Raw genomic sequence first — 26,253 nt, 5'->3', positions numbered from 1 at the left:
CCCAGAGATTGAACCCAGGGGCACTCAACCACTGAGCCACATCCCCAGCCCTTTTTTAGATTTTAAAATATAAAATATTTTATCCCCTGTCTCACTGAGTTGCTTAAGGCCTCTCTAAGTTGTTGAGGCTGGCCTCCAACTCGTGATCCTCCTGCCTCAGCCTCCCAAGCCACTGGGATGACAGGCATGCGCCACCACGTCCAGCTCTTTTTAAACAATTTCTTGAGGTATAACTGATATATCAAAAACCAAAACCAAAGCTTCACACACTTAGTGTGTACAATTCAATGAGTTTGGACTCGTGCATATACCCATATGACCACTAACTCCAGCAAGGTAATAGACATCTGTTACCTCTAAAAACGTAAAATAAAATAGATAATAAAAAGAAAAAAAGAAAGAAAACATCTTTTAAATAAAAATGTGAAAAAAAAAATATATATATATTTTTTAAGCCTCATCTGACCCCAAAGTCTTAGCTAGGGGGACGATCTTGGCCTGATGGCCCTGTCTGTCTGTCTCTCTTGCCGCTCGAAGCTCTGCTGTACCCTGGAGACAAGATTATTTTCCACAAGGGCCAGGTGCACCCCATCCGGCAGCCCGGAGGCTTCTACTCTGACTGGAAGATCACCCCGAAAATGGCTCCCTTCAAGCGCTTCAAGAAGTCTGGGGCCGAGAGGTTGGACACGCTTCCTTCCAGATCTGTTTCTTCTTGCCCTTGCCACGGGCCCCGCTGCCAGCCCTTCAGCCACAGGGCCTGGGTACTGGGTACTGGGTGACTGGGTACTGGTACTGGGTGCCAGTGTCTACACCTCACCTAATGGGCTCACTTGGACTGGCCAGTCCCCAGTATCATGCGTGTCTTTGAGTCCCGGCCTCCTCACCTCCCTTCCCCGGTCCCCTCCTGAGCACAGCCTCGCCCACTCGCAAGGTTACGGAGAAAGACCCCCAGGGGGGTCACCTTCTCCCAGTCACAGGACACTGGGGCCTTCCCTTCTCGCCCTGCTGCTGGGGGGTGGAATTCTCATCTTTCTACCTTTGCTGGGGTGCCTCAGCATCTCCATCTGTAAAGTTGGCACACGAGCTCCTGCCAAACCCCGAGGGTTTGAGGACAGACCCCCGTCTGTACCCAGGTCGCACTCAGTCACGGGTGCTGGGTGACTTCACGCTGCCCCGAGAGGCGTCTCCAGAGCTGTAGGGAGGCCTGGTGGGGAAGAGCGAGGTGTGAGCCGGGCAGTGGTGGCCTCTAGGACCCCGACTGCCTCCCAGTCCCCAGGTGGCTGGCCCCAGTTCCTACCCAGGGGCTCAGGAAGGAAAGGGAGTTTTGTCCATTGATGGGCCCCGGGTGTCAGGGATAAGGCACAGTCCCTAGGTCAAGCAGGGACACTGGCTGTCCTTTGCTCCTTAGTTTATAAAGGATTCTGTGGGCAGGGGCTGGGGTGGCTCAGAGGTAAGGTGTGTGCTCAGCAAGCCGCAGGCCCTGGGCTCCATCCCCAGTGCCTAGAAAATACACAACAACCACAGAAAAACGTCTGGGCCCCGGATGGAGACTTGGTGGGACAGAGCGCAGTGACCAGTCAGTGATGTCTGCTGGCCCAGGCTGGGAAGGCTCAGGCTTTAGCCACTTGTCCACAAAGCCGGGCTGGGCTCTGGCAGGGGCAGGCAGAGTCGGGGTGGCCAAAGGGATTGAGATTCAGCAGCTACTAACCACCAAGGGGCCTACATTCTGAGAGAGAGAATGTGACTTCCCTGTCACCCAGCAGGCCAGGGGCAAGGCCAGGTCTGGGGAGCCGAGCCCCAGCGTGTTCCCCTGGCTTCAGCCTCAGGAATGCACCTCTCACACCTGCTCCCCATTAGCCCGGATGCCCCTCTCCTCACAGAATGCCTCCGTCTCTCTCCCCCTCTCTCCTCCATTAGGAAAATGTTCAAAACGAAGAAAATGTGCTTTACGGACTTTGAGAAATTTGCCAGGTTGGTCCCTTACTCTGTTACCTGTAAGGTGGGAGGGCAGCCTGGCGTCCCCCAGGACAGGGGCCTGGGGCTGGGCCCCTCTGCACGAGGCCCAGGGCTCCTGGCACCGCATGGGATCTTGGTGCCCGGGACCACAGGGACAGTGAAGTAACACTTAGAGGGCCCCAGGCAGACATTGCTTCTGGAAGGTTCCATGGTTCACTCATCACAAAGCTGTTGTTCTCAGCATACGCACATCACAGACGAGAAGACCAATGTCCACAAAGGTGGACTCTCTTGCTCAAAGTCCTAGTAAAGGGTAGAGTGGGGACTTGAACCCCTGCCCCAGAGACTGAACCCCAAACACCACCCTGCAATGACCCTGCATGGGGCTGGGGGTGCAGCTCAGTGGTTGGGCCTGGGCAGCAGGAGGCCTGGGTCCCCTGTCCGACACCTCAGCACATAAATAAATCACAGAATAATCTAGAGTGCCCATGGCTGGGGTCAAGCCACCTGCTTAGGATGTGACCTTCAGGAAAGGACAGCCTCTGTGGGCCTCTGGGTGCTCACTGCTGACCAGACCTTGGGGTCTGAGGTGTGTCACGTGGCACTCCACATTCGCCTGGCCTGTCCCCCTTGACGGCCCTCCCTGTGTCCTCTTGTTCCCCAGGAGGCTGAAGAAGAAGGGCCCCAGTGGTTTCCCCACAACTCACCCGAATTCCTTCTGGCCGGGTCACCTGCTGGATAAGCTGCGGCTCTACCTGCCCACCGTGGCCCAGGAGAGCAGCCTGGCCCTCTTCAGTCATGTCCGACACAAGCCCCAAGTCTACCCAGCCATCCACCACCCTAACCCATGGTGGCCCCTAAGGGACACCAGTGACATGACCCGTGTCCACTATGATTGCACCAAGATGTACTTCATCAGCTAGTGCCCGCCACAGCCACCCGGAGCCAGCAGCCAGGACAGCCAGGACCCTGCGCCACGGACCCAGAGTGTCAAAGAGCCAGAAAAAAATAAATAATTTCAGGGGGACGGCCTGGGCTAGTGTCCCAGTGGGAAAAAAATGTGACATCCACAGTCGAGGGGAGAGATAAAGAATGTCCACGAGATTCTGCCCTTTTCAATGGTTATTCACTCAAATCATCCAACACGATTCCACTCTATAGGTTCCTGTGTGTGGAGGGTGCTGGGGATGGGTCCCAGGCTGAGCTCTACCAACTGAGCTCTGTCCCCAGCCCCAAAGAATGACAGTCCTTAATGCTGGGCACTGCCACAGGCATGATCCATTCCCAGCCAACAATTCTAGGTCGACGCTAAGCGCTGTCAACACACCTAACCATGACAGACCTGTTACACGCCTTCCCTCCGCGTGCCAAGTGTGAGGCTAGGTTTAAAGTCTGGAGTCTGGGGCCTTAAGTCCAGCCGAGGCGCACTCAGACCACAGTGACCAGGTCAGGGACCGACAGAGGCTTGTCCTGGGAGAAGTTGCTGTCCTCACCAGGGTCAAGAGGTTGCTGTAGAGTTTGAGGATGATGCAGAGGATCAGGAAGAGGGTGAGGAGAGCTGGCATGTCCGTCCAGGTGCTCCTCAGGGTCCCCTGCATGTGGGCATCAGTGTCGCCAGCTCTAATGTCCGTTCATTAGCTCCCATGTTTATATTAAAATTTGGGAGCATCTGCCCTCCCTTTCAGTCCCTATCAGCTGTTCCTGGGTTTCTTGGTGACGTCTTTCATTCTAGGGTCAGGACATCTGGTCTGGTGGTTTCTGTCCTGATCTCTCACCTCTGACTCTTATCAGGGCGGAGACAAATGACAGGGACTTCCCTCTGAGTCTTACCAGGGCTGTGGAAGGTGACTTGCTTTCATCAGGCTGTGCCTGGGTAACATATTGGGGGCTCAGTGGCTTGCCTGGTGAGACTGCAGGTTTGGTTTAAAATGGAGTTGCTTAGGCTAAGGCCGGAGGCCATCCGGACAGTCAGCTCCCCCTGGGACACAGGGTGCCCAGTGTTCAGAGGGGAGATGTGTCCCTGGAGAGTCACGCAGTTGGCCAGAGGGGTGTTCAGGAAGATGGAGGCTGGGGACGTATAGCAGGCACATTGCTGGGGATACTGACAGCAATGACAACATGGCACCTCCCGCCTCTCCTCCTGGGATGTCAGTGCACGGGGGAAGCCACAGGCAGGATGAGACTCATGTCCCCGCCGCTGTTAAATGAGATGATAGCATGTTCCTCATTCCTGAAGACGAGCCATTGGGCTCCTGCTTCCAAATCTCCTGGGTCTTTGGAAACTAGAGACATGTTCATGAGCCCTCCCTGTCATGACAGGCCTCCCACGGGCAGCCATCTGCAATGTGTCCCCACGCCCCCCCCATCCCACTGAACATCACACAGCTGCAGGGGGACATCATTCACCATGTGGGGTAGCCACAGATATAACATCCTGACCCTACAGCTGTGTGACCCCAGACAAGACACTGCCAGTCTCTGGGTCTCCTCAAACTCCTCTTCACAGCCAAAAATCTCCTGGTGACATTGTCAACATGCACTGCTTTCTCCTCCCCTCACCTCTCAATCATTAACACAATCCGGTTTAGCGTCTGTCCCTGTCTCCCTCCTGGAACAACTACTAGCAAGATCACCAAGGACATCTGCATTGTGTTTGAGTGGCAGAACCAAGGTTTTTTGTTTGTTTTCCTCCTAGATCCCCCTCCTAGGTCCTGAATTTGATTCTCATGATGATCTTAAAAAACAAAAGCTACATAAAGAAAAATCAAGAACAATTTTAAAACTGGGCAGGAGAGACACATGGTTAGAAGGGTGCACTTGGGATTCAAATCTCCAAACTTTGCTTTCCCCATGTCGAATGAAGAAAATAATAGAACCACCTTATAGAATGGTGACAAGGATATGAAATCCCATGGAATGTGAGCAGCTACAGCCTCATTACTATTTATTCCCCTTGTCAATTCCTAAACAATACAATTATATAGAACTCACACTGCATTAGTATTATAAGTTATCTAGAGATGATTTAAAATATACAGCTAGAGGTTCTGTGCAATACTATGCCATTTTATGGGGTGGGGTGAGATCCTGGAACCAACCCCTGCCGCTAGGGAGGACCATTCTCTTTGATTAATCATTAGGAAGTGACTGTTTCGTTCCCTCCTGACCACTAGGCGGCGCACTTCCGGGAGAAGAAACGCGGGAGGAAATAGTCTAAAAGCTGGTTTTGGCTTCTATTTCTGGCGGAAGTAGATCCCCCTCCTAGGTCTTGGTTCAGAAAGCATTCCCAAATTTTCCATGTAGTCCGGAGGGAAGGGAAAATACATTTTCACTTTTATTCCTACATATTAACTTCCAGTAAAACACAGGTGCACTGGGCATTTTTGTAGCGTTATTTCTCGGACACGTCCTTATTTTCTTTGAAGGACCCGGAGCCGGAAGTGCTCACCTTTTCCCTTCCAGGACCCACAGGTTACGTCCCATCAGCCCTTGCGCGCCGTCTTCCCCTCTCTTCCTCGGTGCTGCCTTCGGAGGTGGCCGCCATTCGTAGTCGGTGAGTCTTAATCGTTCGCCATCCGCATTTGGGGGGTGACCATCGGGCTCCTTCGCCCCTTGGTGAGAAGGCCGCCTCCTTTGCGTGGTCGGCTAAGTGGGTATTGTCTCTGCCGGCCTCCTGGGACGTGCATGGGAACAGCCAAGCGGCCCGGTGCGGTGATGGCGCTTTGCCTCCCAGGGCCGCTTGCTCTCTTACGGAGGCCGCCTTGGGTCAGTCGGACCTGCGGACGGCTTGATTGATCCCTGACAGCTCATGGTGCATATTGAGGCCAGACTACGCGGACTCTGGAGGCCGTGGAGCGAACCGAGTCCCGGATGACAGCTCGCGGCTGGGATTGCGGGTCGCCGCGCGCGCTGGCCAGAGTGCCCTTAATTGTCGCGCCCTAGGCCCCTTCGCTTCCATCCTGTGGCTCTGAGGGACTGTCAACAAAAAGACGACCCTTCAGTGCATTCGATCGGTCATTAACAAACTCCCGTAGTGGGTCGGGATTCCTGGAAAATGGCACTGGTCCCTTACCTTCGAGGAGAGCATAGTGCTAGGGGGCACCTAGTGCGTGGCGGACAAAGTGAATTGATGGCTGTGAAAATGACAGAAAGGATTGTGGTAGAGACAGATGGGGTGGCCGGGAAGACCACCTTGGGGATGGTAACTGATAGTTCTGGGTAGAATCTGTTCTCAGGTTGGATGGTTTTGGGGGTGCAGAGTGGTTTTATGCATGGGTTTGAGGGTATCTCGGGGCTGCAGCACCCTATAGGAATTGTTTTATTCAACACCTATTTTGTGCCAGGCACTGGGCAGGCATGCAGTGTGCCAATGTCTTGTGCATTTTGCATGAGAAAAAGGCTCACGGCTTAAAAGACCACCTGGAGGTGGGGAGACTTCAGGGTGTGGGGGTTTGCTGTCCTTTGCAAGTGAGAAGGTCTTGGGTTCAGTTTTGATTTCAGTCAGCTGTTCTGGGGGGCTGAGGTGATCCCTGACCTCCTGAGATCGCATCTGGAGAGTGCCTAGTATTCTGCCAGCTTCGGAAGCAGGAGGGAGAGCAAGCCTAGCAGAGGCACCCATTCCATTCCCAGCTTGCTCAGTAACTGGTGATTGGAAGACACTCTGCGACACCACTCAGGTCCCAGCCAAGCCCTGGGCCGGAGCCCCTCGGGAGGATTCTGCTTCAACAGGGATCTCCCTTTTCTTTTTAGGCACCATGGCTGCCCTTAGACCCCTCGTGAAGCCCAAAATCGTCAAAAAGAGGACCAAGAAGTTCATCCGGCACCAGTCAGACCGATATGTCAAAATTAAGGTACGGGGTTCTGGGGTGGGTGTGTTGGGGTGCGGGAGGGAGTTGCCGAACAGCTCACCTATGAGTGTGGCCTCACCTGGTCTAAGCAGCTTTTGACAGGTGACCTGGTTTGTGGTTGGCCTGAGATCTCTGCATAGGAATTGGGGTCTCCCTGGTGGGCATCACTGGGGCTCCTGCTGAGTAAACTAAATTTAAATAATAACAGACCCTGGACTGCCCTGGGGCCATTCAAGAACTTTGTATCTATGCCACGCATGGAGATTGTCCCTGGTGTTTTGATTGTGAAAACTCATGTCCTAAGAACAGTGAGGACACCCGTGCTGTGCTCTTCATCTCCCCAAAGATAAAGCCCCCCACATCCCTGCCTGCTCTATTTGACCTTCCCGTTGCTTAGGAGTGAGAGTGTGGGTCTCCACTTCCAGTGGGTAAATCTAGGAGTTTTTTCTCCCTCCCCAGCAAAGGAGGAGGAAGTCCTGTTACCCAAGGGCACCTAGTGTCCCGCATTTTCTCTTTCATTTGTTCTCCTTAAAAAGAAAGGCTGGCAGTTTGCCCAGAGACCAACCCAGCTGTGTGTTCCTTGTTTCAGCGCAACTGGCGGAAACCCAGGGGGATCGACAACCGGGTGCGGAGGAGGTTCAAGGGCCAGATCTTGATGCCCAACATTGGTTACGGGAGCAACAAGAAAACGAAGCACATGCTGCCCAGTGGCTTCCGCAAGTTCCTGGTGCACAACGTCAAGGAGCTGGAGGTGCTGCTCATGTGTAACAAGTGAGTCGGGTCCCCTCCTGCCGCAGGGCTCACGAGTCTGCGAGTTGGGGCAGCAACTGTGGATCCTCTTGGTCCTGTGGAGGGATTGCTCATCCCCTGAGGAAACGTGAGATGGCTCCTTGCGGGAGGGACTGCTTGACACAGGGGACACCGCAGCACTCACAACCTCAGTCCTAGGGGACACCTCGATCTGTGCTATGGCAAGAGTTATCTGGAGACGGCCACTGAGGTGGAAGAACGGCTGCCTACCTGGGACAGGGCTTTAGAGCCAGGTGCCATCTGGAGTTGAGAAAAAGGGCTTGCTGGGAGGGGGCGTGGAGGGACACCAGCGCTAGGTTCTATGTTTTGATGCAAGTTACACATTTGGGCAAGCTCTGTGGGAGACTTGGGCTGCTGCAGTCAGGACCACGGCAGGGAAATGAGAGCAGTTTGTCATGGGAGAGGCCCTTGACACTTGAGGGAGTTGGAAAGGATGGGGAGAGTGACTAACTGGTGGCATCTGTGCACGTTCCCAGAGCTCTCCTTAGTGGCTGTAGACAAGTGATGGCCATCCAGCAGGGTGGGGATACTGACTGGAGACCGAGGCCAGGAGCACTTGATCACTGGGCCACATGTGCACCATCTTGTTTGAAACCATCTTGTTTCCAAGAGCAGCTGCACTATTTAAGCTCCTGAAATACCGCATGATATATATATATATATATATATATATTTTTTTTTAGCTCTATTTTTGGGCATTTGCCCTTAAAACAACTGAGGCAGGGAAGCTTATACAGCTGGTTGTTGTAGCAGTAAACAGTTGGAACACAAGTGGAAAGGCGGCAGAGTGCTGGGACCGGGCGTCAGACAGCCACTCACTGACGGCTGTGTGGCCGTGAGGGAAACGTGCTGCACCTTGAAACAGTAGGTGCAGCCACTGTGGCTATTGTGTATGCAGGTGGCAAAGACCTAAAGCATTTGAGGAAAATGAAGACAGACGAAAAGTGCAGTACAATAGACATGTTCTGAAAATGAAGCACTTAAGCGTGACTACTTCAGCCCTGCTCTCTGACACAGGAGCTCTCTGCCTTCACTGCCTGCTGTTGGAGTGCTTGGGTCCTCATTCAAAGTGTGGCTCTGAGAGCCCTGAGGAATGGCGGGTTAGAACAGTGTACCAAGTGCAGCTGGTGGGCTCTGTCCTCGGTAGTCCAACTGGGGACCCTTGGCTCTATTCAGACTGTTGGATTTTGCTCTTGGTCCCTTTGCAAGTCCCAGGACTCTATGGACAAAGCCAAGCTCCCTGGGGCTCTGGAGTTGGGGGGTCAGCCGGGGTGTGGGGGCAGCCTTTGAACCTGGAGTCTGGCTGCTTCCTCCCAGACGTGTCAGTCTCTTGCTGTGTGAGCTGGGAATTCACGTCCACCGCTGTGGACCCTGGTTTCCTCATCTAAAACAGAGGTAGCTGCGAGGCCATAGTGAGGACTGAGGAGAGCGACTCTCCACCAGGATTTGGGAGTCTGTAGGCCTCATTCAGCAGCCATTTACCCAGCACCCCTGAGTGCATTTCCCAGGTGCCTGCCGGGCTGGGCCTGCTCTTCACTCCTGTCCTTGATTCTCTTCCAGATCTTACTGTGCGGAGATTGCCCACAACGTTTCCTCCAAGAACCGCAAAGCCATCGTGGAAAGAGCGGCCCAGCTGGCCATCAGAGTTACCAATCCCAACGCCAGGCTGCGCAGTGAAGAAAATGAATAGACAGTTCACGCGCACATTTTTTGTGTGCTCAAATAAAGCCACAAGCTGCCACCTGGCTTTTCCTGCCTTGGTTTTGTTTCGCTTTCTTGACTTAACTGGACAGCTTGTCACAGAGGTGGTTCTTTGGCCTGTCATCTGTGGGATCCTCCGTGAATGGAAGATTCTGAAGAAGGGGTTTGCCAGGGGCACTAGGCCCTTACACAGGGAGCAGGACCTCAGGTTGACCCAGGGTTGCCTAGGTCAGCTGTAGTTGGGGCTGGGGAAGAGGAGGAAAGGCTTGGCCTCGGACCAAGTGGTCATGTTAGCCCCGCCCTCGTGAGAATTAAGAAACTGCAATTTTGCATGCGTGTTGGGGGGTGACCAGGGGTTGAACTCTGGTGCACTTGACCACTGAGCCACATCCCAGCCCTAATTTGTATTTTATTTAGAGACAGGGTCTGAGTTGCTTAGCACCCACTCGCTCAGGCTGGCCTCACAACATGTGATCCTCCTGCCTCAGCTAAGATTACAGGTGTGCACACTGCACCCTGCCTGTCAGGCACAATCCTTACAAGATATCCTCAAATGCACCCCAGGGTGTCACCCAGATTGCTCTTGTGTCGGGTCAGCCTTGGGTACTGGAAGACGGCTTTCACTCTGCCCCTGTCCCAGCTGCTTCCTAGAGTGTGGGATCTGGCTGGTGACAGGCCTCTGGTGTTGTACTAAGACTAGGGTGGTGAAGCTCAAAATCTTGAATTTGGTGTCCTCAACAAGGTTTGATTCTGCTTTTGCAAGACGCCGTATTTTCATGTGGTAGTGCTTGCCTGGTACCTCGTGAACAAGACTGAAAAATGGTTCTAGGCTTTTCGCCCCCCCGTATCCTAGCTGATCTAGCAGGATTGGCACACTGGTCTTAAGAGGCCATTGCCAGACATGCCAGCCACCAGGTCCAGTAGGTGAATGTGTTATAGATTGGTGTTGATGCATAAACTGGTCATTTTTCAGGGTTTCTTTAAATCGACTTGGGAAGGATATTAAAGATGGGGTTCAGCTTGGGAATAGGAATTGTGAGGAGAAATTGGTAGCAATTTAGGATCTATTCTTTATTAGCTTTGCATATCACAGAAAAAAAAGCTTTGGCCTGTTTTTGTCTCCAAGTGATTCGTACTTTCCTGTCTCCTGATTGGTTACATCGTTTGAAGGTAGAAATGAAACATTAGGGTCAACCCTTCAGGTCCCCGTCCTGTGTATCCTCCCTGCAAAAAGCCCACATACTATTGAGTTTTGGATCCACTACTTCTAACCCAAGGGGCATTTTTTGAAATTTAGAATGAATAACTCAAGTATCTGAACTGGTTTCTTTGGGAGAGAGGGTTGCGCTGGGGATGGAACCCCCAGCCTCACATGCTGGAAGAATGTCCTTCATCCCCAGCCTTTTTGATTTTTGAGATGGGCCTCAAACTTGGAACCCTCCAGCCTCAGCCTCCCCAGTTACTGGGATGACAGCGTGACCCACCTGCCACCCCATTCTTCGGACTCTTGGCCAGAGCACTACCTTAATGGCAGCAGAGAGCCCAGATCCCGTCAAGAGGAGGAGGACTGGTGGGGGTGAGGAGCCAGGGACACCAGGGGAGCGGTCAGCGGGCTGGCTCTGAGCCCAGTGACTGAATGCTAATACATTTCTGAGTGCAGGTGAGTGAGGCAGGGACTCCCCAGTTTGAAGGAGCCAGAATAACTAGAGGGGTGACAGGTCACTGGAAAACACTGTCCCCCTAACAACATCCTGAGTGAAAGGGCCCACTGTTGGCGGCCTCGCGGTTGGGGCTGGGGGCCTGCGAGCTTGGGTCCCTGGAGAAGGCACTGTAGCCCCAACCCGGGGCCGAGAGCCCCCAGTGAGATGAAGGACAGAAGTCAGGCCCCGGTCTTGGAGCGGTAGTGGGAGACGGGGCTCGCTGGACTCCTCCTGAGCAGCAGGACAACTAGCTGAGCTCCATGGAGTCCGTGCTGGGGGCTGAGGTGGAATCCTTCTGGATGCTCTCGAAGAGGATGGTGAGCTCGGGGTTGGTTCGGATTTGGGCCGAGAAGTCGGCCATGCCGGGGCTCTTCCCTGCCTCGGGGATGGTCAGCAGGGCGGCCACGGCCCTCATGGCGGAGCGCTTCAGCTCGTCTTGCTTCTCAAACTCCTGCTTCACTGAGCCGGCTTTGACCTACAGTGGGGGAAAATGGGTGGAGCTGTCCTTCAATCCTGGCCTCACCACCCAGGAGGCAGCCTCCCTTTTGGTCCTCCCCACCTTCAAGCCAGTCCCTGCAGTGGCTTCAGGGTCGCCTGAAGCCTGGCATCTTGGCCTCATTCTAATCGGTCTCCTGCATCTCAGCGCTCCTTCCTTTTTTTTTTTTTAAATCTTGAGACTGAGTCTCCCAAGTTGCTGAGGCTGACCTTGACCTTGCGATCCTCCTGCCTCAGCCTCTCCAGTCACTGAGATTACAGGCCTGCACCACCACACCCAGCCACCTTGACATTTACTAATTAATTCCTCGTGCTGGCCGCTTCCCCTAAACAATCCTGTAGGTCCACAGGCCTGGGTTCAATGGCTCTGCCCTCTTACAGGGGTGACCTTAGGTAACCCCTTCTTTGGGCCTCCGTCCCCCATCTGTAAGTCAGCCTTCTCTTGACAGAGCTGCTGTGAGGACTGATGGACTTCGCAGGTCCGTATCTGATCAGGATTATTTTGATTTTTTTCCAGAAAGATAAGGCTGCAGATACGAGGTCTGGCAGAACACCCGATAATCAAATATATTAATATTTCTCCCCTTTAATATATGAGTATTATGAATATTCCAGTCAGAGGGAATTAAAGATCGTGCACACCTCAAGCCAGTTCAGGTTTTGTTGTTTGATTCTGGTGTGGCCTGGGGCCCCACAACATGACAGGCAAGTGCAGGACCCCCAATGCTTTTTTTTAAAAGAAATGTCATTTGCACACAGGGTCTCATTAAATTGCCCAGACCATGAATTTGGGATCCTCCTGCCTCAGCCTCCAGAGCCACTGGGTGTGCGTCACCACGCCCGGCTCTGGAACAAGTTTCCTACTCAAAAAACACTATCTTAACAATCTGTGAGGTGAATAAGGAGCCTACATCTTGGGAGCAAATCTTTACCCCTCACACATCAGATAGAGCACGAATCTCTAGGGTATATAAAGAACTCAGAATGCTAAGCACCAAAAAAAAAATATAATCGAACCGAATCAACAAATGGGCCAGAGACCTGAATAGACACTTCTCAGAAGAGGACATACAATCATTCAAGAAATATATGAAAAAATGCTCATCATCTCTAGCAATCAGAGAAATGCAAATCAAAACCACTCTAAGATACCATCTCACTCCAGTCAGAATGTAGCTATTATGAAGTCAAACAACAATAAGTGTTGGCGAGGATGTGGGGAAAAGGTATGCTCATACATTGTTGGTGGGACAGCAAATTGGTGCAGCCATTATGGAGAGCAGTATGGAAATTCCTTGGAAATCTGGGAATGGAACCACCATTTAACCTACCTATCCGTCTCCTTGGACTATACCCAAAGGACTTAAAAACAGCATACCACAGGGACACAGCCACATCAATGTTTATAGCAACACAATTCACAACAGTTAAACTGTGGAGCCAACCTAGATGCCCTTCAGTAGAAGAATGGACAAAAAAAAAATGTGGTATATATACACAATGGAATATTACTCAGCAATAAAAGAGAATAAAATCATGGCATTTGCAGGTAAATGGATGGCATTGGAGAAGATAATGCTAAGTGAAGTTAGCCAATCCCCAAAAACCAAATGCCGAATGTTTTCTCTGATATAAGGAGGCTGACTATAGTGGGGTAGGGAGGGGGAGCATGGGAGGAATAGATGAATTCTAGATAGGGCAGAGGGGTGGGAGGGGAAGGGAGGGGGCAGGGGGTTATTAATGATGGTGGAATGTGACAGACATTATTATCCAAAGTACATGTATGAAGACCCGAATTAGTGTGAATATATACAACCAGAGATGTGAAAAATTGTGCTCTTTGTATGTAATAAGAATCATAATGCATTCTGCTGTCATATATAAATAAAATTTACATTAAAAAAAGAAATTAAAAAAACACCATCTTATGGATGGATGTCTGTCTCTCCTCTTTAAGCTTCAATATAAAAACAGCCCTTCTTTTGGTTGATTTGTACATTTTCAAAATTCACATTAGTTCTTTCATTCAAGTTTTTTAGTGTTTTTGGTGCCTGGGGTTGGACCCAGGGTTACTTCACCACTGAGCCTCATCCCCCGCCCCTTTTAATATCTCTTTTTGAGACAGGGTCTCACTAAATGGCCTAGGAGTCTGGCTCTGGGATTTCTTAGTTGCATTGTCTCAACCCACAACTTGGCCTCTGCCCCTCTGCACCTGAGATGGTCAGCACAGGAAGCTCCTGGCCGGGTGATGGGGAGGGGTGAATGATGGCCCTTTCAGTAACTGGTAACTGAGTGATTTGCAGGTGATCCAGGTTCGGGCGGGGAAAGGGGCTTACCTTGGCGGTACAGGTGGCCCTCAGTGGCTCAATGAGCCGGTCCACCCTCTGCAGGACAGGCACAGGACACAGGGTGGCCAGCCGTGCTAGCATGATGAAGGTCAGCATCTGCCCAGAAGGAAGGAGACAGAGCGTTCTTAGTGAAATTGCCCAAGAACAAAAACAGTGGGCCCAGAGGACGAGGAGACCCTCTGTACCCCAAACCTGGGGCCCAGGGTGAAACCAAGTCCCCACAGGGCCCTGCCTGAGTGGCTCCCTGTCTGAGCCTCAGTTTCCTCATCTACAACATGTGACGTGTGACACTAAACTTTATCCAGTACACTTGGCTGGCCTTGAGGAGGGGTGGATGAGAAGAGGTGCCAGGGGACAGGTGGGCTCTCAAGTTCAGATGCTCCTGGGGTCCCCAGAGCCTGTCGGTAAGTAAAGAAGCCAGAGAGGGCCTGAAGAGGAGCAGGAGCAGAAGTCCCAACCACAGAGGGACCCAGCTCCAGCTGCTGGTATCTAGGGTGGCTGCCGGCACTTGGAGAAGGTTGGAGTGTGTCCCCCAAAGAATCATGGACTGAAAGCTGGAGCCCTGCTGTGGCAGTGTTGAGAGGTAGTGTGCCTTTAAGAGGTGGGGCCTAATGGGAGGTATTTAGGTCATTGGGAGCAGTTTCCTTGCCAGGGCTTCATGCAGTTAGCAGAGGACCCTGGTTAGTTCTACAGGGAGGGAGTGATAAAAAGCAGGTCAGGCCAGGCATGGGGGCAGACTCCTGTAATCCTGGCTGCTCAGAAGGCCGAGGCTGGAAGATTCCAAGTTCAAGGCCAGCCTCAGCATCTTAAAGGAAGCCTATCTCAAAAAAAATAAAAAGGACTGGGGATGTAGCTCAGAGGGTTCAATCCCTGGAGTTCAATCCCACAGTTCCATATAAAACAAAACAAAAAAACAAGCTCGGGCCCTGAATCCCTCTCGTTTCCTGCTTTACCATTTGAACTCTTAGGCACCTATCTCTGACACTGTGAAGCCCCCAGCTATGAAGTGTCACCAGAGCCAAGGAGATGCCAACACCATCCTCTGCACCTCCAGAATGGTCAGCTAATATTACTGATGGATGGAGGGATGGATGGATGGGTGGGTGGGTGGATTACAGTGCTGGGTTTTGAATCAGGGCCCCCTGCCTGCTAGGCAAGCATTCTACTGCTTGGCCACATGCCTCCTGAGTAGCTGGAATCACCACACACTATCATGATCCCCACCTCTTTTTTTTTAAATGTTCAGGTATTTTGTATCCAGGCTCAGGTTCAGGTATTTTGTTATAGCAGCAGAAAACAGCCTGATACAGTGAGAATGTGGGGATGTGGTCCAACATTACTGTATTTCTTTTCTTTTTTTAGTACTGAGAATTGAAACCCAAGGTGCTCTACCACTGAGCCACATCCCCAGCCCTTTATTTTTCATTTTTCATTTTGAGACAGGGTCTTGGTAAGTTGCATAGGGCCTTGCTAAATTACAGAGGCTGGCCTCGAACTTGCAATCCTCCTGCCTCAGCCTCCTGGGATACGAGGCTCTTTCTTTTTTTCTTTGTCTTTCTTTTGATTTTTTTTTTTTAATTTGTTTGGTAACAGGAGTTGAACCCAGGAGTGTTTTACCACTGAGCTGCATCTCCAGTCCTTTTGTTTGGGGATAGGGCCTCACTAAGTTGCTGAGGTTGGCCTTGGGATCCTCCTGCCTTGGCCTCCTCAGTTGGGGAAAAGCCAACTTGGCCCAGGGGCGCCCGGCTGTCCCTTCCTCCCGTGTGGACAGGAGTAGGGCTTACACCTACCCGGATGTCATAGTGGTCCTTCAGCCCGTCCTCCACGTGGTTCAGGAACTCACAGATGTCCAGCTGGCCCAGGCAGCTCTCGAGCAGAGAGTACATGCACTCGAAGGCCGCCTTCCTCACGTCCAGCCCGTCGTCCACTGTGTGCTTAAAGGGCCCCATCTCCACCTGCGGGAGGGAAGGACAACATAAGTTGGGGGGATGTGGCCCCCAGGGGGAAGACCACCAGCCCCCCACCCCGAGTGCCTGCCCCACCCCCAGCCCCAGGTGCTGACCCTGAATCCTAAGTCTCAGCCTGCAGCGCCCTTTCCCCAGATAATGATCACAGTAAAAAGAACCATTGATTTCATCCACCACGCAGACACCGGGAGTCCTTGGTAAATGACACTTGGGGGTGGGGGGTGCTGGGGACTGAACCCAGGGTCTCACCCACTCTACAACAGTTGACGTCTTCCTCCAGCACTGCAAATGTTTGAGGAAGAAAACGCTATCATTCACCCCATTTAAGGCTCAGAGAGGTCAATTAATTTGCCCAAAGAGACACAGTTAGCCTAAGATTAAAAATCCAGATCCTAGGGGGGTGCTGGGGTTGTGGCTCAGTGGTAGAGTACTTGTCTACCAAGTGTGAGGCACTGGGTTCGATCCTCAGCACCACATAAAAAAATAAACAAATAAATCAATAAATAAAATATTTTTCTTTCCTTCGCTTTTTTTTTTGGGGGGGGGTGAGTGTACCAGGAATTCAACTCAGGGGCACTCGGCCACTGAGCCCCCTCTCCAGCCCTATTTGGTATTTTATTTAGAGACAGGGTCTCACTGAGTTGCTTAGCGCCTCGCTTTTGCTGAGGCTGGCTTTGAACTCGTGATCCTCCTGCCTCAGCCTCCAGATGTCATAGTGGTCCTTCAGCCACTGGGATTGCAGACATATACCACTGCATCCGGCTAACTTTCTTTTTTATTTTAACTGGAGATTGAACCCAGTGCAATTTACCGTTGAAATTCATCCTCAGAATTTTTTCCTTTATTTATTTATCTTTTTTAGTCTGAAACAGAGTCTAAGTTGCTGAGGCTGGCCTCCAACTTGGCGATCCTCCTGCCTCAGCCTCCGCAGTTGCTGGAATTACAGGCATGTGCCACTGCTCCTGCCAAGACTCGGCTTTTAAGGCCTGCCAATAGGTTACATAACCAGCAGCGTGGGCATGGCTCTCTTTTAGGAGCCATGATCAGCTCCTTGGAGGCGGAAACCACATCAGCACCACCTGTGGATCCTGTCACTCAGACTCCACTCCTGAATGTTGAGTGGCAGCCTAGAGTCACTGACATCTACTGACAGAGCATCTTTTATCCAAAATGCTGAGGACCAGCAATGTTTGGGATTCTGGGATACTTGCACATCCGTGAGGACCTATCTTGGGGGTGGATCGCAAGTCTAATCACGAAATTCACTGGTGTTCCATAGACACCTTACTGCACACAGCCTAAAGGCGATTTTATACACTATTTGTGGCGTCCTTGTGTTTGGACACCAGGTCAGGGGTGGAACTTTCCATTGGCGGCATCCTGTTGTGAGCACTCGAAGAGTTTTACAATTTGAAGCCTTTCAAAATTTGAATTTTTGGCCAGGCACGGTTGGGGCACATGCCTATCATCTCAGCAGCTCTGGAGGCTGAGGCAGGAGGACCATAAGTTGGAGGCCAGCCTCAGCAACTTAGCGAGGCCCTACGGAGGCTGGAGAGGCGGCCTCCGTCCCAGGCTCCCGGGGGGACAGAACTAACAAGGAGGCCCAGCTCTGCTCGGCACCTCTCGGATCAGGTCCCGGCGGATCTTGGTCTCCTGGTAGAGGAGGGGCAGGATGTCCTGCAGCAGGTCCCGCACCAGCGAGGGCTTGTTGTGCACGGCAGAGTTGAAGAAGGCCAGGGTGGCCCTGCGGACATTCAGATCCGGGTCCCGCAGGCTCTCCATGAACTCTCCTGCAAAGGGACAGCAAGGGGGGCTAAGGGACACAGAGCCAGAGACAAAACCCCCTGCCCCCAGGTTACCGTGAGCTGCGCAGACCTGGCTGGATGCGATGGACGCAGTGAGCAACTACTTTGTGCCAGGTCTAAGCACCCTCAAAGCTCAGAAGGCAGAGCTTGCATTCCAGAATGTTCCACTGAGCGACGGGAGCCTCAGAGAGTCTGAGGTGCTCCTCTGAGCAATGACAGAACAGCTCCCAACTCTGCTCCCCAAAAATGGGAGGGGGGAGGGGTGCTGGGGATGGATACCCCAGGGCCCTGCTGTCCATCATGAGGATGAGGTGGCCTTTGGGTCTCTGGCTGCCCTTGGCTAGAGAAGGAACATCAATCAGTCCAAGGTCAAGGGCTGTGTGGGGGACCGGGCGGGATGAAGGGTGGGGATAGTGCTCACCAATGTAGCTCTTCAGGAGGGGGTCGATGGGATGGGGCTGGTCCGAGATGAGGAACTTGACCGCAGTGATGACCATGCTTCGGGTGTGTGGCTGACCTGGGTGACAGGGACATGCAGCCCGGTGAAGGTCAGGCACTAAACCCCATCCCCACTCCAAAGACCGCCCCCCCTTGCATGGCTGGGGAAGTCATGTTAGGGTTCCCCTCGCCAGCCTTGAATCCACCCTAAATTCTCAGCTGGAGACCAGAGAATAACAGGGCATCCCAAGACCAGGGTCACCCCAAAGAAAGACCTTTCCCTATGGCCTTGAGATGACATTATGTTTTTCAGACATACTATCTCAATTCATCCTGAGGATGGTCCTATTAACAAATAAAAAAAAAATAAGATCTTAATGAAAATGGTAACTAAAGAGGATGATTGATTTTTTTTTTTTTTTAACCCAACAAGAAAGAAAGACTCAGAGAGGTTAAGTTCATATCTAAGGCCACACAGCAGATCCAGAATTCCTGGCCAGGCTCTCCCCCACTGAGTCTGCCTTCTCCAAGGTGCGGCTGTGTTCTCCAAGGTTAGGCAGCCCGGAGGCCAAGGGGATTCCAACGGAATTCAGACCAACCCCAAGCCTGGGAAGGAAGACCTGCCTTTATTTGGTTTTGTCCCTTGCTTTCCGTGGGGGAAGGCTGAAGAAAGAGGAGGAAGTAGGTTTTCCTTAATGAATGAATGAAAGAATGACATCAGGAGAGACTTTGACATGTCTCTGAATGGCTTGCTTGGGATTCCAAAAATTGAAAATAAGAAAAACAAGGCCAGACGGGTGTCATCCCAGCCACTCAGGAGGCTGAGGCAGGAGGATGGGTGAGTTCAAACCCAGCCTCAGCAAAAACGAGGCCCTAAGCAATTTAGTGAGACCTTGTCTCAAAATAAAAATAAAGTGCTGTGTAGCTTAGGGGTCGAGCACCTTGGCTTCAATCCCTGGTACTGCCCCCTACACACATGCACACAAATAGTAATAATGGATTATCTGCCTAGGGAAGATGTAGGTAGGTTATGTGCAAATATCACACCTTTTAAAAAAAAAATTGTAGTTGTACATGGACAGCATGCCTTTATCTGTTTATTTTTATGTGGTGCTGAGGATCCGGTGATCCTCCTGCCTTTGTCTTCCAAATCATTGGGCTTATAGATGGATCGCTGGGATTAAAGGCATGGCCACCAGGCCTGGCCCTCCCCTGAATTTTCAATCCTCTGTAGATTCCTCAGGATCCCTGATAGATATCCAATATAAGCCCAGAAATTTTCCGGACTGTATTGTTCAGGAAATAAAGACAGGGGAAGACGTCTGTACATGTTCAGTACAGATGCAATTTTTTTACCCCCAAATATTTCCCATCCAAGGTTGGTTTAAAATACAGAGACGGTTTGGGCTGGGATTGTGGCTCAGGGGTGGGGCTCTTGCTTAGCACGTGTGTGAGGCCCTGGGTTGGATCCTCAGCACCCCATAAAAATAAAATAAAGGTGTTGTGTCCATCTACAACTAAAAAATAAATATATTTAAAAAATAAAAATAAGGGGCTGGGGTTGTGGCTCAGCGGTGGAGCACTCACCTAGCACATGTGAAGCCCTGGGTTCCATCCTCAGCACCACATAAAAATAAATAAATAAAATAAAGGTATTGTGTCCAATGAGAGTCATTAAAACTATCTCAAAGTGTTTCCAAAATAAAAAATAAAAATAAATAAAATGCAGAGGTGAAGCCTGCAGATGGGGAGGGCTGACTGCGCGTGCGTCAGGAGGGGTCTGGGAGGTCCGTGCTCTGTGTCCCTCTCTCTCTTGCAAGAGGAGGCCTGGAAGTCCCAGGAAAGTCCCTCTGTGGCTCCTCGGAGTTGATCACAGACACTGGGACCTGGAGAAAGGGTCACCCTGTGCATCGGCTGCTTGGACACCCGGGGACCAAGGAAGGGCCACCTCCAGGCAGGGTGGCCTCTGTCCCTTACCTGCGGCGAGCTGCTTGCGGAAGCGGGGCAGCAGGAACGGGGGGTTGACGAGGACCAGCCTGCCCACGCACTCGGCCAGCAGCCCGCGGGTGCCCTCGTCGGCGTCGGGGCAGCGCTGGAAGAGCAGCGCCCACACGTCCTCGGCGTAGGGCTTCAGGCCGTCGGGCTGCGCGGCGCCCAGCGCCTCCCGCAGCGAGTGCAGCAGCAGGTACTGTCGCCGGGGCTCGGCCTCGATCTGCGCCAGCAGGAAGGGCAGGAAGTCGGGCAGGTTGCCCGCGCCCACTCGGCCCAACGCGTACGACGCGGCCGCCCTCACGTCCTCGCTGGGGGACCCCAGCGCGTCCAGCAGCACCGCCTTCAGCNCCAGCACCGCGCGCACGGCAGAGGGCGGGAGGTGGAGTCCTTGACTCTGCGCCAGGGCGTCCAGGGCGGCCAGGGTGGCCAGCCGCAGTGCCCGCTGGTTCTTGCGCAGGAAGGAGGCCAGAATGGGCAGCGCCTCGGCCAGGATGGGTTGCATGTCCAGGCGCAATGGGGACCTGGCCACCAGGGTCAGAGCCTTGACAGCGGGCAGCCGGGTGATCTCATTCCGCAGGCGGTCCAGGAGGAGCAATAGGGTGGGCTCCAGGTCATCCCCAAGACGGTCACCTAGGTGGCCCACCAGGTGGCCCGTGCAGGAGATGGCCCGTTCCTTGACCTCCTGGTCCAGGTCGGTGGCGCGGAGTCGTGCCAGGGTGGCTGCGGACATCTCTCCCACGTAGGGCTCAGGGTCCAGCATCCGAGGCTTCTCCAGGGGCCACAGGGTGCGTACCAGCTCCTGGAGCACCAGCAGGGCCTCGGCTGCCATCTTGTAGAAAGGGTCGGCCACGCAGGCCATCACAGGGGGCAGGAGGGTGGGCAGGTGCGGGTGGAAGGCCTCGGCCGGCTCTGTACCCAGCAGCCCCTGCAGGAAGGCCAGGGCGTCCATCCGGATGGTGGAGGAGCTGGAGCGGTCAGCAATCGAGAAGACGGTGCCTGCAGGTGGGGCACAGAGATCACGGGGTCATGAACGTTGATTCTGCATGGGATGGAGTAGCCACAGAGGCCTCTTCTGCAGAAGTGGTCATGGATTGGCCAGTGGCCAGGGCTGAGGGACCCAAGGCCAGAGAACTTTCTAGAAAGCAGCAAGTCAGGCCTGGAACGTCCTCCCCCCTGCCCGTGAGGAGCTGAACAGGGGCTCAGCCTGAGACTGGGGCCCAGGCTCCCCTCGGGGCTGAAGCCACCAACTCAGGGCCTTGGAAGAGGCCACAGGAAGATACCCGGGGCCCGCCCAGCCTACCTGACATCAGTACCGGCATGTACCCCGCCAGGCTGCCAGGGAGGACTCCGGCCAGCTCGGTCAGAAGGCTGAAGCAGCCCTGTCGGGCCCTGATGCTGCGGTCCTTCAGCTGTCGCTGCAGGGCTTTGATGACCAGGGGCACCTGTGGGCAGGTGGGGGGGGTCAGGGGCCACCCAGGAAACCACCCCAGCCCACCCACTCCCACGGGGCTTGGTCCAGGTGCGTCCCCAGGGAAGATGCCCAGCGAGGACAGGATGCCTCCCCAGCGCTGAGTGCTGGACTGATGGACACACAGACCGGCAGAGGTACGGACGATTCTGGTGTCCATTAATGTAACCAGCTCAAGGTCACCCAGGAAGTCGGCCTGCGGCTGCTACCGGTCATGAGGGGGAAGCAGGAGCCTGGCTGACCCCACAAGGGGGACCTTGGCTTCCTCAGCTAGATTCTCTTCCCCGTGAGCTTCAGCCCAGATCTGCATCTCCAACCCCAGACTCCAATGGTTTGGCTGTGGCTCGTGACTCTCAAAGGTTCCTGTTTGGGAAGCTTGATTTTGGGGGAGGGTGGGATCTTGAAAAGGTAGTGGTAGTGGGGTCTCTGGGGACGCTGCCTGCTGAGTGGGACCTCAGTTTTCAAGGGAGGCTTGTTATAGGGAGAGTGAGCCTGGCCCCCCTCTCTCTTCTGGCTTCCTGTTTCACCTTGGGATCTCCTCCTCGGCCCACGTCCCAGCCATGATGCATCTTTGAGGATGTGAGCAGCGAGGGAAGCCCTTACCAGAGCCCGGACTGTGCTGTTTGCTGTTTGGACTTTCTTTCTTTTTTTTCTTTATTAAATTATTATTTATTCTCATTTGTTATCCCTGATGGCAAAATGCAATTCATTTCATATTGTACATAGACAGCAATTTTTCAAGTCACTGGTTGTACACAAAATATTTTCACTGTTTGGACTTTCTATCTCCAAATCACTGAGCTAAATATACTTTTTTTTGGGGGGGGCTGGGGGTTGGTACCAGGGATTGAACTCAGGGGCACTCGACCACTGAGCCCCATCCCCAGCCCTATTTTGTATTTTATTGAGAGACAGGGTCTCAATGAGCTGCTTAGCACCTTGCTGAACTTCTTTTCTTTAGTAAGTACCCAGCCTTCAGTATTTTGTTATAGTAACGGAAACCAGAGTATGAGAGCCAGCCAATGAAGACCTTGAACATAAACATGTAGAAGTTTAAATATTCCCCTCCTCTCCCAATTCTCCCCCTTCCCAGGGAAAAGCACTTCTGCTTTAGCCAGAAACCTGGAAGTCACATGACACCTGCCTGTCCAATCAATCAGCGAGACCCAATGATTCAACCCCAAACCTACTTCTCTAGGCTCTCTGTCCTGTGGCTGGCACTAAGTCCATCACTGTCTCTTGCCACCTGGACAGTTGCAACGACTTCCGGTTGGTTTCTAGCCTTGACTTTGGTCTTATTACAATCCATTCCCCACCCAGCAGCCAGAGTGAGGTTTTTCAAATGCAAACTGTACCTTATTCCCCTCCCTTAGCTTCTGCCTTCTGCTAGAATAAAGCACACTCCGGAGCCAGGCGCTATGGGGCATGCCTGTCATCCCAGGGGCTTAGGAGGCTGAGGCAGGAGGATCGAGAGTTCAAAGCCAGCCTCAGCCAAAGCGAGGCCCTAAGCAACTCAGTGAGACCCTGTCTCTAAATAAAATGCAAAATAAGGCTGGGGACGGGGCTCAGTGGTCAAGTGTCCCCTAATTCAATCCCTGGTACCCAACTCACCACCCACTCCACACCACAGCCCAGCTGCCCTGCTTCTGTGGCTGCCTAGATTGTGTGGCCCAGTGGTTAGGGACTTGATCTGCATGGTTCCCGCTGGGTCCCAGCACCTCGCACACAGGTCCATGCTCAGAACAGCAGCCAGGCGGACAGTGGGGTGGGTGGGAGGGTGGGAAGGCAGATGGTGAGCAGGTGACCGGGCAGAGGTGTGACCCACCTGTCCTCTCAGCATGTGGAGATTGCTCCCCGTCTGGGTGGGCTCCTCAACAGCCTCCAACCACCCCTTGGGGGGCCGTGTTTGCCGCAGCATCACGATATAGGCCCCGAAGACATCGGCCTTGACGTTCTCCTCCCGCTCCTTGAAGCGGCGGATGAGGGCGGGCGCCAGGGTGCAGAGGAAATCGGGCAGCAGGTCGGGCCTGGAGCCAATCAAGGCTGCTATGCACTTGGCCGCCGCCCGGCGCACTTTCCAACTCATGTCATCGTCGTCACTGTATTCGTCCTCGCTCTCTGGGGTGGGAACAAGACACACAGCCCTATTTTGTGTTTTCTTTAGAGACAGGGTCTCACTGAGTTGCTTACGGCCTCGCTTTGGCTGAGGCTGGCTTTGAACTTGAGATCCTCCTGCCTCAGCCTCCCAAGATCCTCCTGCCTCAGCCTCCCGAGCCGCTGGGATGACAGGCACGTGCCACCGCTAATTTTTCAAGTACTTTCGACTCACAGTTGGTTGAATGTGTAGATGCAGCCTGTGAAGAGCTGAGCCTGATCCCCCCCGTCTATGGCAGGGGCATCCTGGGAAGGTCATGCCCACCTCCAACCCCCAGGACAGGGCATCCACCCACCTTGTTCACTGAACTCGCTGTCCTCGGTCTCCATCTGCTCCTCGTCCTCGTCGCTGTTGTAGTTATAGTTGGGATCATGCTTAAGGTACTGGAGGCAGAGGCTGGTCACGTTGGCCACATGAGGGTCCATCTCCTTGGGACACCTGAGGGTGGGGCCCAGGGGTGGATCTTGGAATCTTACCACTGCGAAGCCAGTGTCTCAGCCCCGTTCCCCACCAAGGCCCCCCTCACCCCACTCCCTGTTTCCAGCTCTCCCTGCGGCACCTACTTCCTCAAGAAGGCCTCAAAGGCTTGGAGGCAGGACTCTCGGAGCTCATCGTCATCCAGGTTGCAAAACTCCTCCACCAGGGGCACCAGGCGGTCCAGGTGGGCCCCTGCAGGGCCAGGCAGGTCAGCTAGGCCAGACCCTTCTCTGGGTCTCCCCAGCCCACAGCCCGCAGCTCAGCCCCACACCTGCAGCCCTGACCACTGCGAATTCAACTTAGAGGGTTCACAGGCGAGCAGGTGTGTGTGGGAACCCTGACTCTGCCACCTGTGTGCCTTGAGCAGGTCACAAGACTTCTCTGAGGCAGCCTGTACTGACTACTTTACAGTCAGGGTAACAACGCCCACTGGGCAGAGATTTGGCAAAGACAAATGTATCCTGCAGATCAAGAGCTTAGCCCAGGTCCTGATGGAGGAGCTTCTGTAGTACAACCATTATTTATGGTCTTGCTTTATTTCCTGCACGAGGTTGTAAGTCCCTGGATGGGAAAAGGGGAGAGGCAGGTACTGCCCTCACAAGACCAGGCAATTGGGGACTGTGGTGGTCCCCAAGCTTTAGAGGATACTGCTCATGGCCTCTTCATTTACACCCTTTCTCACAGTGCAAGAAATGATGACCTGGAGACCCTCCAACACTCTTTCTAGCTTCTACTTTGGGAACCTGGAACCCCAAAGTTTCCTACTCAACCAACCCTGAGCCCTTTTCCAAGTCTGTGCAGGATTCTGAGGGTCAGTAAGGAGTGGCTGCTGTTTGGGATGATAAGACAGATGTGGACGTGTGGGCTGGGGCGTCCACATTGGAACGTGCAAAGCCCCCTTGTCCTGAGACCACCAGGGGCTGGGTGGGGGGTGGTGACCACAGGTCAACGATCCACTCCGTCTTGTTCTAGCTTGGAACGCCTATTCAACGGGTCTGAGGGCAAAGTCGAAGCTGCCTTCTACATCCAAAGGCTGCCAGAGGTGAGGCAGAGGGAGAGATGGCGTCCAGAGAGGTGCGAGGCAATTTGGGGGTGGGGAGAGATAATGGAAATGTCCTGCATTTGGACCTTTGCACATGCGGTAGCTTCATGCATGTGTCCAAAGGTCAAAAAGCACTAAAATTCTCTAAAAGGCACCTTAGATGGTGTGGTTCATTGAATGCACATTATCCCCCAATAGCATTTTTTAAAAATCCAAACCTAGGGCTGGGGTGGTAGCTCAGCGGTAGAGCGCTTGCCTAGCATGTGTGAGGCCCTGAGTTCTATCCTCAGCACCACATTAAAATAAAGACATTGTGTTCAGCTATGACTAAGAAAAAAAAATTTTTTTAATAAAAATAAAATAAAATAAATCCAAACCTAGTTCACAGGTTGTTATTAAGGTAACTTGGTCACAGTAGGAGGCTAATGGTCTGGTAGCCTGACTTAGAAGGACCTGTGAACCTCTGGGTCACAGAACTGAGGGACCTAAGCCTGTTCCTTAAGCAGCTTGCACTTTCCTGGACCCTGAGCTCAAGTTCGTGCAAGTCTTGCGCTCAGGAACCCCCTCGAGCCCCGCCCCTCCTCCCCAGGTTCATGGCCACTAGCGACCTGATGTCCGAGCTGCAGAAGGACTCCATCCAGTTGGATGAAGACAGCGAGCGCAAGGTGGTCAAGATGCTCCTCCGGCTCCTGGACGACAAGAATGGGGAGGTGCAGAACCTGGCGGTCAAGTGGTGAGTGTCACCCTCCGTGGGGACAATGACTCAGTCTGCGGTTCTCCCAAAAGTCAACCCAGAGCCCAGTAAGTTGTTGAGGCCGGCCTCAAACTTTGAGAGATCTTCCTGCCTCAGCCTCCTGGGTAGCTGGGATTGCCAGGGGGTACCTTTCTTTCTAGCCGCACAGAGGGTCCCCTGTTGAACGCAGCCAATTTCCTCAGTACATGAGGCTCCAGAAGAAGCCTGAGGGGAATTAAGGGTGGGGGGACAGCCTGACTTAGGCTAAATCTGGGGCTTTGGGACCCATCTCCTTCCCTGCTCAGCCTGGGTCCCCTGG

The 26,253-nt window shown here is 53.1% G+C and overlaps 3 protein-coding genes and 1 non-coding gene across 6 annotated transcripts in view; 3 read left to right on the top strand and 1 right to left on the bottom strand.

The window, feature by feature from the left end:
* Efcab12 (EF-hand calcium binding domain 12) overlaps positions 1 to 3,063 on the top strand; it is a 13,073-nt gene extending 10,010 nt beyond the window's left edge. For both annotated transcript variants that reach the window (XM_048787145.1, XM_048787144.1), the window contains exons 7-9: positions 538 to 679; positions 1,918 to 1,971; positions 2,621 to 3,063. In XM_048787145.1, coding sequence (XP_048643102.1) covers positions 538 to 679; positions 1,918 to 1,971; positions 2,621 to 2,879 — 455 coding nt within the window. In that variant the 3' untranslated portion in view covers positions 2,880 to 3,063. The remainder of the gene's footprint in view (positions 1 to 537; positions 680 to 1,917; positions 1,972 to 2,620) is intronic.
* A 2,306-nt stretch (positions 3,064 to 5,369) lies between these two features.
* Positions 5,370 to 9,354, top strand: Rpl32 (ribosomal protein L32). 2 transcript variants are annotated; one of them, XM_015495041.2, is made up of 4 exons: positions 5,370 to 5,509; positions 6,706 to 6,806; positions 7,393 to 7,574; positions 9,174 to 9,354. In XM_015495041.2, exons 2-4 carry the CDS (start codon positions 6,711 to 6,713, stop codon positions 9,301 to 9,303), a joined length of 408 nt encoding a protein of 135 aa, XP_015350527.1. In that variant the 5' UTR covers positions 5,370 to 5,509; positions 6,706 to 6,710; the 3' UTR covers positions 9,304 to 9,354. The 2 variants fall into 2 exon arrangements, with proteins under 2 accessions (XP_015350527.1, XP_048643103.1); XM_048787146.1 differs by lacking the exon at positions 5,370 to 5,509 and adding an exon at positions 5,553 to 5,571.
* Positions 6,488 to 6,627, top strand: LOC125611768. The gene has a single exon (XR_007342021.1). It is a non-coding gene; the product is annotated as a small nucleolar RNA SNORA7 (small nucleolar RNA).
* A 1,010-nt stretch (positions 9,355 to 10,364) lies between the features above and the next one.
* Cand2 (cullin associated and neddylation dissociated 2 (putative)) overlaps positions 10,365 to 26,253 on the bottom strand; it is a 22,074-nt gene continuing 6,185 nt past the window's right edge. Inside the window, exons 6-15 of the mRNA XM_048786964.1 lie at positions 24,246 to 24,418; positions 23,978 to 24,120; positions 23,353 to 23,645; positions 21,360 to 21,501; positions 20,045 to 21,055; positions 18,051 to 18,146; positions 17,445 to 17,614; positions 15,648 to 15,812; positions 13,846 to 13,953; positions 10,365 to 11,489 (exon numbers count right to left, since the gene is read on the bottom strand). Of these exons, the coding sequence (XP_048642921.1) occupies positions 11,262 to 11,489; positions 13,846 to 13,953; positions 15,648 to 15,812; positions 17,445 to 17,614; positions 18,051 to 18,146; positions 20,045 to 21,055; positions 21,360 to 21,501; positions 23,353 to 23,645; positions 23,978 to 24,120; positions 24,246 to 24,418 (2,529 nt within the window). The 3' untranslated portion in view covers positions 10,365 to 11,261. The remainder of the gene's footprint in view (positions 11,490 to 13,845; positions 13,954 to 15,647; positions 15,813 to 17,444; positions 17,615 to 18,050; positions 18,147 to 20,044; positions 21,056 to 21,359; positions 21,502 to 23,352; positions 23,646 to 23,977; positions 24,121 to 24,245; positions 24,419 to 26,253) is intronic.

The sequence above is a fragment of the Marmota marmota genome, unplaced genomic scaffold (genome assembly GCF_001458135.2).
Source record: "Marmota marmota marmota unplaced genomic scaffold, marMar, whole genome shotgun sequence".
Taxonomy (NCBI): Eukaryota; Metazoa; Chordata; class Mammalia; order Rodentia; family Sciuridae; genus Marmota; species Marmota marmota.
This window is presented reverse-complemented; position numbering and strand designations above follow the sequence as displayed.